At 38.2% G+C, this 14,099-nt stretch overlaps 1 protein-coding gene across 9 annotated transcripts in view; it reads right to left on the bottom strand.

The window, feature by feature from the left end:
• Positions 1–14,099, bottom strand: part of EGF (epidermal growth factor) — a 103,393-nt gene that overhangs the window by 50,031 nt on the left and 39,263 nt on the right. For 6 of the 9 annotated variants that reach the window (XM_017890428.1, XM_017890431.1, XM_017890430.1 and 3 more), the window contains exons 6-10: positions 5,356–5,505; positions 3,828–3,950; positions 2,850–2,972; positions 1,510–1,635; positions 271–407 (exon numbers count right to left, since the gene is read on the bottom strand). In XM_017890428.1, the coding sequence (XP_017745917.1) occupies positions 271–407; positions 1,510–1,635; positions 2,850–2,972; positions 3,828–3,950; positions 5,356–5,505 (659 nt within the window). The remainder of the gene's footprint in view (positions 1–270; positions 408–1,509; positions 1,636–2,849; positions 2,973–3,827; positions 3,951–5,355; positions 5,506–14,099) is intronic. The other 3 variants (XM_017890429.1, XM_017890432.1, XM_017890433.1) reach the window with 3 other exon arrangements.

The following is a 14,099-nucleotide window of genomic DNA, read 5'->3' as shown; positions in this document are numbered from 1 at the left end:
ATCTCCAAAGAGGAAACTAAACTGAAAATCCTGTGTAATCTTTTCGAACAAAACAGCTAATCTTAGCAAGGACTAGGGTAGTATTATGATAGCAAGAAAGTCCTTAAAATTTCTCAAGTATTACTCCAATATCTATATTTAACTTATTCTGTGTCTAATCATTCAGAGCTTAGCAAAGGATTTTCAAGTAGGTCAGGTCATTTGTTAGTATAAAATCCTCTACTCTGTCCTTAAAGCATGTCCTCATCTGTTCCAGCAACAAAACCATACCTTATTTTCCACAGGGTCATGATCTAGGGCATAAACCATTCCCATCTGCTGGCTGAGCAGAGTTCCATAGTCTGTTCCATCAAAATGCATGTGTCGAATATCTTGAGAATTGGCAAACAGCAAAAATGGTTGTGGTCCTGTTAACCAAATTTCAAATACGGCTGACTTTAAAATGTGCCTTAAAAACTAAGAGGCATGTCTTACTCTTCCCTTTCATTGTAACTTTTTACTCAATTTCTACAGTGCTTGTTTTCTTAATTTCCCTCTAGTGTGGCATAGGTGAAGACAGGCAAGAAGATGTCCTCTTCCAGGAGGTGACATATTGCCAGAATTTCATCTCTGGCTTCTTCCCTCTCCAGGTCTTTGCTTTTAAAAGTTACTTACTTATTGAAAGAGCCAGCATTAAATAACCAACACCATAGCAAAATGATGCAAGTCTTAGGGTTATACATCTTCTTGATTCACACATACTGAAACACAAATATTAGTAGATTACATATGTTAATGTCTGAATAAGTAACTTTCCCTGGCCTGGGCACTTCTTGAAGGGAGGCATGATGATTTGAGTTAATGGCAAGACCCTTGATAATTTGAAGGATTTAGATTATGCTGTATTAATGAAGGTCCTGAGAAGTCAGCAGTATTAGGGTCTCACTAGGGCAAGGTGTACAGGATCATCATTATGTGATAGCACTATGGGCATTATGTATTAAAAGCATAATGAACTTTCAGGAGATATTCAATCAATTTGGTATAAATCTAGAATTTCCATGGCTGTTGAAGGATGCAAGAGATGTAATATCAGAAGACAAAAAAAAAAAAATAGCTGAAGCGTAGAACTTTATATTAAATTTTGACATAAAAGGACAGAACTTGTCAGTGTTATGATTATACTCACTGGAGAGATAAAAATCAAATCAATCAACAAATACTAAATGCCTCTTAATTATAAAGTGTTTTAAAACTATTCTTGTCATAACTTTCTCATATACTAAAAATATCCTATCTGATATTATGGCAAATCTTTGCTGGATGCTAATTAAGAATAGAAATATTATTTAAAAGCATAGTTACTAGTTATATTGTTATTATTCATATTATTCATACTTATAATGTGATTTGCTTTTCTTCCATTTCAAAAATACAAAACCATAAGCAATGAACTTTCCATCTTTCTAAACAAAAGGTTTTCATGAATATTTTTTCAGGGACACAGTTCCAGACAACCACAGCACTAACCTGAAGCTACACAGCTTTTTTTATCCAGTTGTAGGTCATACCCAGGAAAGCAATCACATTCCCAGGATACTGGGCTGAGAGAAATGCAGAGCTGGCTACATCCACCATTATCAGGTGAGGAACAACCTACAAAAACAATTGCTTGGTAATGATGCTATATCACCCAAAACATAATTATTTTCATCAAAGGATGGGGTGTAGCCAACCATTTGTTGATTTTTTTTTTTTTTTATTTTTTTTTTTTTTTTTTTTTTTTTTTTGAGATGGAGTTTCAGTCTTTCACCCAGGCTGGAAGTGCAATGGCGTGATCTCGGCTCACTGCAACCTCCGCCTCCAGGGTCCAAGCAATTCTCCTGCCTCAGGTTCCCAAGTAGCTGGCATTACAGGCACCCGCCACAACGCCTGGCTAATTTTTGTATTTTTAGTAGAGACGGGGTTTCACCATGTTGGTCAGGCTGGTCTCAAACTCCTGACCTCAGGAGATCTACCTGCCTCAGCCTCCCAAAGTGCTAGGATTACAGGTGTGAGCCACCACACCCAGCCCATATGTTGATTTTTAAAAACATTTCCACAATTGTTCATATGACTGCAATCAAGGTTATTTTCAGAGATAAAATCAAAATGTCACAGTATCCTCCTTCCCTATAACCCAACATCTTGGATGTTAATCCTTCACATTACAGCAGCCCTTGTCCTCTTATTCTACCAATGAGTTCAGGAGCAAGTGCACTGGCAGCTGGCTAGAACAAAAAATCCATTTGATGAGTTTGGCAGCTGGTCTAACTCTTCCTAGTAATTTTTTTCTCTCACACATTTTTAGCTGCTTGCCTTTGTTTTATTAGAAAATCAAAAAGCCACACACAACTCTTCTGCTAATTCTGAGTTACATCCAGTTATCTATATACTTAAGTCTCTGTGAAGATAAAAGTAGAGAGGTGCTTATTAGGTGCAAGAAACAGACTAAACACTCTGCATCTGAAGTCTCGTTTAATCGAGTAGGCAAGTATCAGTATCTCTGCAGTTGAAGAAACAGAGACCAAGAGAGGGCAAGTATCTAGACCAAAATCAAAACTGCTAGTAACTGGTAATACTACCTCAGGGCTGTCACACCTCAAAGCCCTTGCTTATAACCACTACACTATGCTGTCTAAACAAAACAAAACAAAAAAGCCAAAAACCCGACAAAACTAAATTTAAATCTATGTTAATCTGTTGTATCAATATCTTTCAGTATACATTATTGGAAAATCAATTCTCCTTTGACAACAAGAGCAATTTTTAGATGTCACTGAGCAAATGTATGTTTTCAAACAAAAGGTAAATAAAGCAAATAAACTCACCGCTACATGTTTTCCCATCTCTCTCAAGCACTGAGCCTTCAGGACAGAAACATAAGGGATCTTCTGATGTCAGAACACAGTCATGGCTGCATTCAGACACATTGCTTGGACAGGAAACAAGTTCTAATTAATAAAGAAAAAGGTCAAGATTAGTGTTAAATCAGGTTTGTAAAAATTTACTGCAATCAGTTTCTAATATTGCTAATATCGCTAGGTAATCCTCCTGCCTTGACCTCCCAATGTGTTGGGATTACAGGTGTGAGCCACTGTGCCTAACCTTAATTTTTAAATGTATAATAATGGTATTGTGGTTATGCCTGAAAATTAACTGGATATTAAATGATAGAAAGGAATTATAGTTAAGTTTTTTAGATATAATAATGTATCATGATTATGTTTTTTACATGCCTATCCTTTAGACATATACCATGAAATGTAGCACCCAATAGCTATTTTTAAAAATTAAAATAAAAAAGAGACAATGAAATATAAGGTAATAAGATGATTTGTTTCCCAACCTTAGAGATTCTGCTTTGATAGGTCTGAAGTAGAGTCCAGTCGTCCATGGTTTTGTTTTGTTTTGCTTTTGAGACAGGGTCTCACTCCATCACCCAGGCTAAAGTGCAGTGCCTTGATTTCAGCTCACTGCAGCCTCCTCCTCCTGGTTCAAGTGATCCTTCTGCCTCAGCCTCCTGAGTAGCTGGGACCACTGGCATGGGCCAACATGCCTGGCTAATTTTATTTTATTTTATTTTATTTTATTTTATTTTATTTTTTGTATTTTAGTAGAGATAGGGTCTCACCATGTTGCCCAGGCTGGCAGTCATCCATGTTTTAAAAAGCCAAACAAAATAAAACTCCAAGGTAATTATGATGCACACTGCTGATTGAAGATCACCAACCCAGATCATAGCCACCTTAGAAACATATTGAAAATGAAGAAAAATAATGCAATAAATACTTGTTGCTATGACTTACGATGACATCGTTTCCCATCAGGAAGCAGAACAAATCCTACAGGGCATGTGCAGTAATAGGATCCAGGGGTGTTTTTACACCCAAGAGTACAGCCATGATTCCAAAAAGCACATTCATTAACATCTGCACAATGACAACAGCAAAATACATTCAAATGGCTATTTTTGAAAATAAGTTGTGCTATCACTAACAAGTCATCACAACGTAGGGTATCTCACATTTGTATATGCTGTAATTGATCATGGAAAGTCTGTTTTCCATACTCTAGCAAAAGGTAAAATAAGTCAATTCAATGATAATGAAAGCCATTTCTACTCTGTCACGTTTTATGCATTTTGTTTTCCCTGAGACAGAGTCTGGCTCTGTCACCCAGGCTGGAGTGCAATGCCACGATCTCGGCTCACTGCAACCTCTGCTTCCCAAGCTCAAGTGATCCTCCCACCTCAGCCTCCTGAGTAGCTGGGACTACAGGTGCACACCACAACCCTTGGCTAATTTTTGTATTTTCTGTAAACATGGGGTTTTGCTATGTTGCCCAGGCTGATCTTGAACTCCGGGATTCAAGTGATCTGCTTGGCTTGGCTTCCCAAAGCCCTGGGATTGCAAGTGTGAGTCACCACACCCGGCCCAGCTTATAATTTCAAACACAGATTTTCATATTAGAATTACCCTTGGAAAAAAGGTAGTATTATTTCCTTTGAAAAGATATACCATGCCATTTAAGTTAGGGATTCTTGAAAGCTCTTTACAAGCTTAGGACATTTCCTATTGTGCTCTTCACCCTTCAAGACTGATCAGAGCCCTTTCCCTAAATGTGGAAACCTTCTCCAGCAGTTTTATTCCGGCTGAAGCCCCAGCCTTCCAGCTCACTGTTTCTATGCCATGGCTTTCACCCACTGGTCCCACGTAAGCAAGGGGTTATAATTAACAGGCAGATGCTAGATTTATCTGAGGTCTCACCCCAGCTAATTCCACCGGATGTGTGCTGCAGCCATTGGATTATTTTCATCACTAAACTACTGCACCTTCCAGGAAAAAGGACATAGTTTTTCTCCTGGGTTCATTGCACTTGGTCCAGAATCTGAAAACAGGAGGATCCCTAGACAACCAGCCTGATTCAGTTTCCCAAGCTTCCTACTAGATCTTTTTGGGATAAGAGTCACATACTCTTTGAGAATCTTATGATCCCTATGAAACCACTCCCCTAAAAATGTACGCATACTGAAATTTTGCACACAAACGCAGAGGTGGGTAGAATGCACTTAGAGAATCCCTGCCTTATATCAACCCCTAAGCATCCTCTCAGAGTATCTGATCTAGAAACACAAGATATGAAGAAAATAGGAAAGTATTATAAAGGCTTTACAAACAAGAAAAAATAAATAAAAAATAGTCTTCAGAGGTTGTGCGGGGGAGGGGGAGAATGGACTTGAAGTCGGTTTTCCATTGAGGTTCTGGCTAGCCCACTGAAGACAAGCCACTGGCTCAGCTGGGCATTCCTCCCCTCAAGCAGTGACTCTTCCATTACCTTCACAGTACTTCCGGTCATTACCTTCACAGTACTTCCGGTCTCGACTTAAGGTGTATCCCTCTGCACACGTGCACAAGTGTGACTGGGCGTCTTGCCCACACACAGTGCTGCTGCAGTTTCCCTTCCTCGATTTGTGAAGTTTCTGCTCTAAAAGAGAAGATGGCTTTATTTGGAGTGGAGCCATGTTTTGACAGAGGACACTGCTAAATCTCTTCCTGATTCTTAAGAGGTCTTATCTCCCTGCAATGTCTGCAGCTGCATCTCTCACGGAGGCAAACTCAGCCAGAGTCCGGATTCCCCAGCATCCCTAAGCCCACTTTTTTCTCCAATTGTATTACTTCTCCAACACCTCTCAGGATTGGGCGTCCTGAGTAGCTGGAGATGTCATTTCTTAGGTTGCAAATACTAAACACTATTTATTAGCTTTTTCATTCTAATTTACTTTTATCACAAAAAAGCAAACAAATTCTGCAAATGAAATAAATGAAATAATCTGCTTAAGAAATTAAAACAGATTAAAACCTAAGAATACTTTTTTTTTTTTTGAGACTAGGTCTCCCTCTGTTGCCCAGGCTGGAGTGCAGTGGCACGCTCTTGGCTCACTGCAACCTCAGCCTCCTGTGTTCAAGCAATTCTCCTACCTCAGCCTCCCAAGTAGCTGGGATTATAGGCGCACACCACCACACCTGGCTAATTTTTGTATTTTTAGTAGAGACAGGTTGACCAGACTGGTCTCAAACTCCTGACCTCAAGTGATCTGCCCACCTCAGCCTCCCAAAGTGTTGGGATTACAGGTGTGAGCCACCATGCCTGGCCAAGAATACTTTTTAAGTGTAATATTTATAGGTTAGATATGTAAGCTATTTAGCTGTTTTTAATATCATTATTTAACGAACATCTTTCAGACTCAATATATACCATTGCCATATCTCTGTTCCTCAAATTTCTGAAGTTATTGCTGCCAGCGTCCCATGTGTTCCAAATATCCCATAATAAATGGTAAAATTTGCTCAGTGAGTTGGTTGCTTGGGTTGAATTAGCCAGCTATATTGAACAAGTGGTCAATTTTGTACCATTGATTTTCAGAGCCAGAATCAAGGGCTAAACTAGTAACACCTACAGTTGGCCCTCCATATCTGTGGATTCAACCAACCCAGGACTGAAAATTTTGGGAAAAAAAATTCCACAAAGCAAAGTTCCAGAAAACAAAACAGAATTTGTCATATGCCAAGCACTATGTTGAATTCACAGGAATGAAGTGATGTAGGCATTCTATTAGGTATTATAAGTAATTTAGAGATGATTTAAAGTATATGGGAGGATGTGCCAAGGTTATATACAAATATACCATTTTATATTAGGGACTTAAGCACTTGCAGATTTGGGTGTCTTGGGGGATACCAATCCCCCACGGATACTAGGAGACAACTACATATCTCTTTCCAAAAGTTAATGAGATTTTGTTTCTTTTGCACCTTATTTTTTGCCCATTTTAAAAACAATAGGACCATTGTAAAATACTATGAGAAATACAGAAGTAAGCTTAAGTGTAAGGGCAGATACCTAGAATGCACATAGATACAGAGGCCAGAGGTCTGGCAAGAGGTGAAGGCCAAGGAAAACTACTGGGGTCATGGATTCTGAAGCCATGGCATTGTTAAAATCAGCTAGAGCTGACGTATCATGGAAACTGCTGAGGACCTGAGGAAAGGACTGCTGAGAACACCACCACCGCTGGGAAGGACACAGGAAACAAATCAGCAAGAGCCTGAGCAAAGCGGGCAGAGGACCTGAGACTGTTCTCCAAGTAGGCTTGGTTTCTCTCATCTGTTTATCTACTAATAAAGAAGTCTCTGTCTGTATCCATTTCCCTCTATTTCAAAACTCAGAAGATAAAATTTCAACAAACTTAATTAAAGGATCAAATTAGCTTTTATTTGGGATTCATGAATTGGGCAACATCTTGTCTAAAAATAGACAGATGCTACACTGGCCGTGGCAGCACAGTCAGTTTTGTGGTATCGCTTGAGCAGGAACAAGAAAACAGCATGATACATATTGTGGATTGGTTAACATCAGTTTACTTCAGGTTACTTTCCGCGTAAAGGTTAAACTAGATGGGATTTCCTTATGATACCAGTTAAAGCTGACCTCAGGGGGTCAGATAAACAAGTTAGTTTTGGTTTGGTGATTGGAATTTTAGCATGAGTGACTTCACTTTGGTTTAGTCTGTTGGGGCCAATTGCAGGAGCTCAGTCCAAATCAGTTGCCTCCCACAAATTTTATTTAACATCACTAGACATGACCAATAACAGTAAGATTCAGTAGAAACATATTCTTGCCCCCTTGAGAATGTCCCTAGTGTACATTGAGATCACCAGAGAGTATGCCACCCTCTAAAGATTCTGATTTGGTAAATCAAAGGCTCAGGAATCTGCATTTTTACAGAATCAGAAGTGATTATGATGTCAGGAGGCTGCTTCACACACTTTGAGAAGCACTGGCCTAATGTACTAGTGAAACATTACACCTTCATCTTAATTACAAGTAATTACTTTTAGCTAGTCTGTGTTATTTCCTTAGTTATTTTGAATCTGTTGTTTCAATTATCTTTACAGAATTAAATGCAAAATCAGTCTTGTCAACTCTCAATACCATTGCAGTATTACCTGCTAAATCAGCTAAGATTTACATTGAATGATCTTGTGGATAATTGATTCCAAAAATTGTATTTCTTGCCTATGGTTTTTATGCCAATTATACATGTATAGTTACATTATTTTCATGTTCTATCTGTTCCAGTTAAACTATCAAAATTTTAAGCAAAATTAAAAATAAAATGGCCTAAATTTTAAAAGTGAATGACTAAAATTGGAAACTTGTAAATATTGAAGACAAAATTCATCCACTTTAAATTTCTTTTTAAAAAGCAGTAATATGTTTAACTTTTATTTTATGAACTTTACAAGTTAACAACAACAAAATCCAGAAAGGTTTGAGTTGGCCTTTTTTTTTTTTTGAGATGGGGTCTCGCTCTGTCGCCCAGGCTGGGGGGCAGTGGCCGGATCTCAGCTCACTGCAAGCTCCGCCTCCTGGGTTTACGCCATTCTCCTGCCTCAGCCTCCCGAGTAGCTGGGACTACAGGCGCCCGCCACCTCGCCCGGCTAGTTTTTTTGTATTTTTTAGTAGAGACGGGGTTTCACCGTGTTAGCCAGGATAGTCTTGATCTCCTGACCTCGTGATCCGCCCGTCTCGGCCTCCCAAAGTGCTGGGATTACAAGCTTGAGCCACCGCGCCCGGCCGAGTTGGCCTTTTAATAGCACTGAAATGCAACCACTTTCTTGAGGTAACAAAAAATTGAAACACTATGCTTCTTACAAAAATCTTTCCTTTGCCCTATAAAAATCTTTCCAAACTCAGCATACTGGATGATTACTGGATTACGAATCAGGAAAACTGAATTTTGTCTTGGTTCTTCCTTTTACAGTGTATCACTTTATCTCTTTGACCTAAGTTTCCTAATTCACAAAATAAACTTGTTGAAATAGATATTTGCTGAGATCCCTCTTTTAAAAAAATTCTATAGTTATAAACAGAATTAAATGTTTGTGATAAATTCTTCTGAGTTTATACCTCTAAAGATTATCAAACCTTAATTACTGCTTATAGTATGGTAACAGAGAATCAAACTGTCTAATGAAGAAAATGACTATTGTCTCAGGTCTTGAAAATGCTTTGCTCTTCTAGATCCAATATATTTTTTTCTTTTTTCCCATACCTTTCTACTACCTCTCACCTGGATTTGTATCTATTCTTATCATGATCATCACCATTGTCACCACCACAATTATGTACATGCATCTTTTTTCCATTGATAAACTTCTGAGGCTAAGGCAGGTACCCTATTCACAGTTATAGTCCCAGTAACACCTAGCATGGTGCCTTTTACAACATAGGCATCCAGTAAACGTTTAGAATACATCCACAAAAAACCCCTGTGATCATGTCACCTGCAACCTAACTCCCTATTTGTTTTTTCCTCAAAATTCCAATCAACCTTAAAGCTGGAACTCAAAACAGTTTGTCACAAGATGCTAGCCTAGTACTTTTTCCACTGTACCATGCTGCTGATGGTTTTAGTGATGCTTATTGACAATATACATCTCTCTTCAGTAATGGACATAGGCAGGAAAGAAATCATTATTCTCCTCTGCCTAGTTGTGCTGATGACATGACCTGAATTCAGACACTAAACACTTTAAAAGGTCATTTTAGGTGGTGGCAAAACACAGAGGATTGAGGGTTATATTTTCTTTAATCTCCTTAATCTTCTGCTGTTCTTTAGCTTCAAAATAGGCCAAAGCTAGCACTGAGAATGCTGCTGCTGACCTCAGATAACACCCCTTCTGAGAGCTGAGCAATAAGGCTTAATTACCTCTGAGATCATTAAAGCTCCTAATCATGGAATTTAATGTCCACCACCAACTGCACCTTCAATAACTGCCTGGCTAGCACACAGGCACTCATGGGCTTTACTACAGCACAGAGAATCTGTAGATTTTACCCTGGCCCAGTTCTGAAACAATGCACTTGGGATTCCCTTTCCTGTTTTTTTCCACTGATCACATCTTTGTCTACCTCAAATTCCATGTAAGACGCACCTCATCAACAAAGCCTTTCTGGTCTCTTCCATTCAAACTCATTAACTTTAGTCATTCTAAAGTCATAACTAAATATTTGGCATCCCCAGTATTTAGCACACAACAATAAAAATTTTGAATAATACTTTGTAAAGTATTTATATTATCACATTTCATTTTCATAACAAGCCCTTGAGCTATACAGAGCAAGTACCATCTTCCATTTTACAGATTAGGAAATAGTGCCTTGTTAAGGATCACATAGAAAATAGAGTGTAGAACTGGGATGCTATTCCAAGCCTTCTGACTGTAATCCCCCTCTTTTTACCAGATACGTACAATTCTATGTGTGTGTATTTATATTTATGCATTTGTATAAATATAAACATGCACATAAAATGTATGTTAGTTTTACGAAATGTCTGTAAAAACCTGGTTATATTTTTGCTTCATTTGTTTATTGTCTTCATCATTAATGAGTTCTCAATAAATAACTGCCTCAACTTCCTCAAAAAACTTCTCAGACTGAACAGTATAGCAGTTTACTCTTGTCAGCTGATAGAAATACAAGGAAGAAAATACAAGAATGGCCATTCTGTGCTATTGAAATTCCTAATTACAGTAAAAAAAAAAAAAAGAAAAACAAAAAAAATCACCTAGCCAGAATTTAGCCACATGGTATGGTATCCATCTGTACCCTTTTAGGAATCAAAAAGTAAATGAATCAACAAACTTAAAGCACTTTAAAAATAATGCTTTTGACCAGGCGCAGTGGCTCATACCTGTAATCCCAGCACTTTGGGAGGCCAAGGCGAGCAGATTACCTGAGGCCAGGAATTGGAGACCAGCCTGGCCAACATAGTGAAACCCCATCTCTACTAAAAATACAAAAATTAGCTGGGTGTAGTGGCGCATGCCTGTAGTCCCAGCTACTTGGAAGGCTGAGACATGAGAATTGCTTGAACCTGGGAGGTGGAGGTTGCCGTGAGCCGAGATCATGCCACTGTACTCCAGCATGGGTGACAGAGCAAGACTCCATAGCTAAATAAATAAATAAATAAATAAATAAATAAATAAATAAATAAAAATAATGTTTTCAACTCTTAGAAGAGCCCTTCAGGCCCATTGAGTCTTTTCTTATTGTAGTCTCATTTCTGGCAGTTTGGTTGCCCATAGCAGGAAGATGGAAAATACAAGCCATGACATACGTACAACTATTATGTATCCATAATTAAAATACATTTTAAAAGACAAGGTGTATATGCCTCCACTCCCATTGTTACCACCACACCCCACCCACATTCACCAATGGCAGAAGTGGCTGCATGAGTCCAGTGTTTTTTCTCACTGAGCCCAGATGTAGCCTTATTCTTGCATTCCAGATTGCCAGTGTCAATGGCTGCAAGACAGTAGGTAATTTCCCACACAGACTAGAAACCCTAGGTCAGGGTTCCTTCCAGAGAGAGAGAGTACAATTTGAGTATCAAAATGGTAGCAATTACAGTGAATAAAAATGTCAATTATTTTTTAAAATCCATGACTTTATAGAGATGCTTAAAGACAAAGTGACCTTTGGAGGATGCTGGAGGGTTAGGACACTAACTCTTTATTTTGAAAACACGTAAATTAAGAAATAGGATCGAACACTGAATTACCTTTCCTACAAAAGCTCCTCCTCCAAAGGACAATCATATATCTGATTTGGAAAGGCTCCTCTTTGTATAAGAATCCCAGCTAATATATGCATAAACCATGATAGAATTAGAACGTCAATTTCCTGCTTTGAACCTCTAACAAAAAAATGGCTCCAGGCAATGATAATCAATAGATTCTAAAACCATTAAGCAAAAGACTGATGGGGAACTTGCTGTGACTGGACCATGCTGGTGAACTCTGAAATGCTAATTAATTTTGAACACCCTGAAAAAGAATAAGAACCAGCCCATGTGCCTTTTAATGTGGTACAGTGGGGAAGCTTACAGAACCAACTGCAGTGCCACCCATAAAGCATTCTTGCAAACAATCTAATTCTGATCAGATTTCTAAGCCTAAACTACCAGTTTACAGGTAACAAGGAAATTAGAGAAACATGTTAAATGACACATGGGGATATAATCTGCAAAATCCAGAATGTGAAAAATTCTACAGGACTAACGATCTGGTTTCCTGAACAAACAAGTGGCAAGAAAAAGCCTCAGGTTAGAAAATAAACAGAGGCCACAGCCAGGTATGTGAAAACCTGCAAGATGTGAGAGCCAGCAGCAAGAAAGAAAACATAAAAATGATAAAGAGCAATTTCAATAATTTAAAAGACATTTCAAATGGCAGCCATTTGGTGTCAGGGCAAACCCAGCTTTGCCCCAAACCAGTGCTATGCTTGCTGCAATGGCATGTATCCTTGTAAATGTGACTCTAGTCACTAAGAAAATGTCAATAACTATAAATGATGTTAAGAAAATATAGCAATCCATATTCTACTAATAGTTCCATGAAGAATAACAGAATTTTATGTGTTTAAACTAATAATTTAAAATTATATGAACTAAATATTTATCTTTCTAGGATGATTCTTTTCCAGGGGTTTCAAAATAACCAAGATTTTATAGTAGACACTCCAGCAACAAAATAATCAAAACAAATTAGACTCCCACCTTGGCAATTTTAGCTATACTAATTGCTTCCAGAAGCAAGTACATTTCCAGGTGGGCACAATTATCCTTCATGAACTCACAGAATTAAATTCAGCCATCTTTTCATGCATGAAATGAATGTAAAGCATTTTACACAGTGTTAGTAATAAATAACCTTCATTTCCCAAAGAATATGCTTTTGAAGCTCTCTTACAACTTAAAACTGAAATCTACATTTAAAGAATACAGAAAAAAGCAAAAATATTTGGACCTTTTACAACATAGTATCTATGAGCAATAAACTAGTTGTAAAATCCCCAGAAGTTGAACTTGAAATACTTGTCATTAAGATGTGTACAAAAATGTTCCCACACTATTTCTGAGATTGGTATAATAGTGTAGGTGTCAGGGCAGCCAGGATATCTGGCTAATAAGTTTAATCATGCCAACAAAAAATGTGGGATTCATCCTGTGCCTGTTTTCGGACAGCCAGGGGAGAAGCAAGAGAGAAAGAGAAAGACTTTAAGTTCCTGAAATTGAAAAAAAAAAATTAAAGAAAATTTAAAAGGAAAAGAGAAATAAGATTTTGACTCCATGATCTGTGCAAACTGAAGTACTTAACTACCAGGAGGCCATGGATAAATAATGATACGCAGAATTACAGGCTTTCCCATAACAAATAAGGCACATGTAAAATATGAAATGATAGATAATAGAGTGTATGTGGAGACGCAGCATGGTATCAGTCTGCCTGGGTTCAAATCCCAATTCCACCACCCTGTGACCTTCAACAAGATATTGTGACGTCTCTAAACCTCAAAATTTTTAATTTATAATATTACACTAATTATCACAATTCATAGAGCTGTTGTAAAGATGAAGTGAGATATTGTAAGAAAAGTCCTTAAATTATCACAAGAACAGATAACTTGGTACACATGCAATAATCATGGGATCTCTGTGAGCCAAGAAGTTGCATGTACTTAGATGGGTTATTTCAAATTCTAATTGAAACAAACAGGTAACAAAAACAAAAGCCGATGTGCTCAGATGTTACACATCGTTACAACTTTTCCTCATTATATTATTTAGGAGATAGAGTGCCAAAGAATTTTTTTTCGCTTGTTTTTTTTTTTTTTCCAGGGCGGTGGGGTTTGAGATGGAGTCTTGCTCTGTTGCCCAGACTAGAGTGCAGTGGCCTGATCTCGGCTCACTGCAACCTCTGCCTCCCGAGTTCAAGTGGTTCTCCTGCCTCAGCCTCCCAAATAGCTGGGATTACAGGTGGACACCACCACACCCAGCTAATTTTTGTATTTTATTTTATTTTATTTTTTTAGTAGAGACAGGGTTTCACCATGTTGTCCAGGCTGGCCTCGATCTCCTGACCTCAAGTGATCCACCCGCCTTGGCCTCCCAAGGTGCTGGGATTACAGGTATGAGCCACCACACCTGGCTTGCTTGTTTTTTCAAC

This window comes from Rhinopithecus bieti, unplaced genomic scaffold (assembly GCF_001698545.2).
Source record: "Rhinopithecus bieti isolate Rb0 unplaced genomic scaffold, ASM169854v2 scaffold_19840, whole genome shotgun sequence".
NCBI lineage: Eukaryota > Metazoa > Chordata > Mammalia > Primates > Cercopithecidae > Rhinopithecus > Rhinopithecus bieti.
The sequence above is the reverse complement of the archived record's forward strand: the minus strand, read 5'-3'. Positions and strand labels throughout refer to the sequence as shown.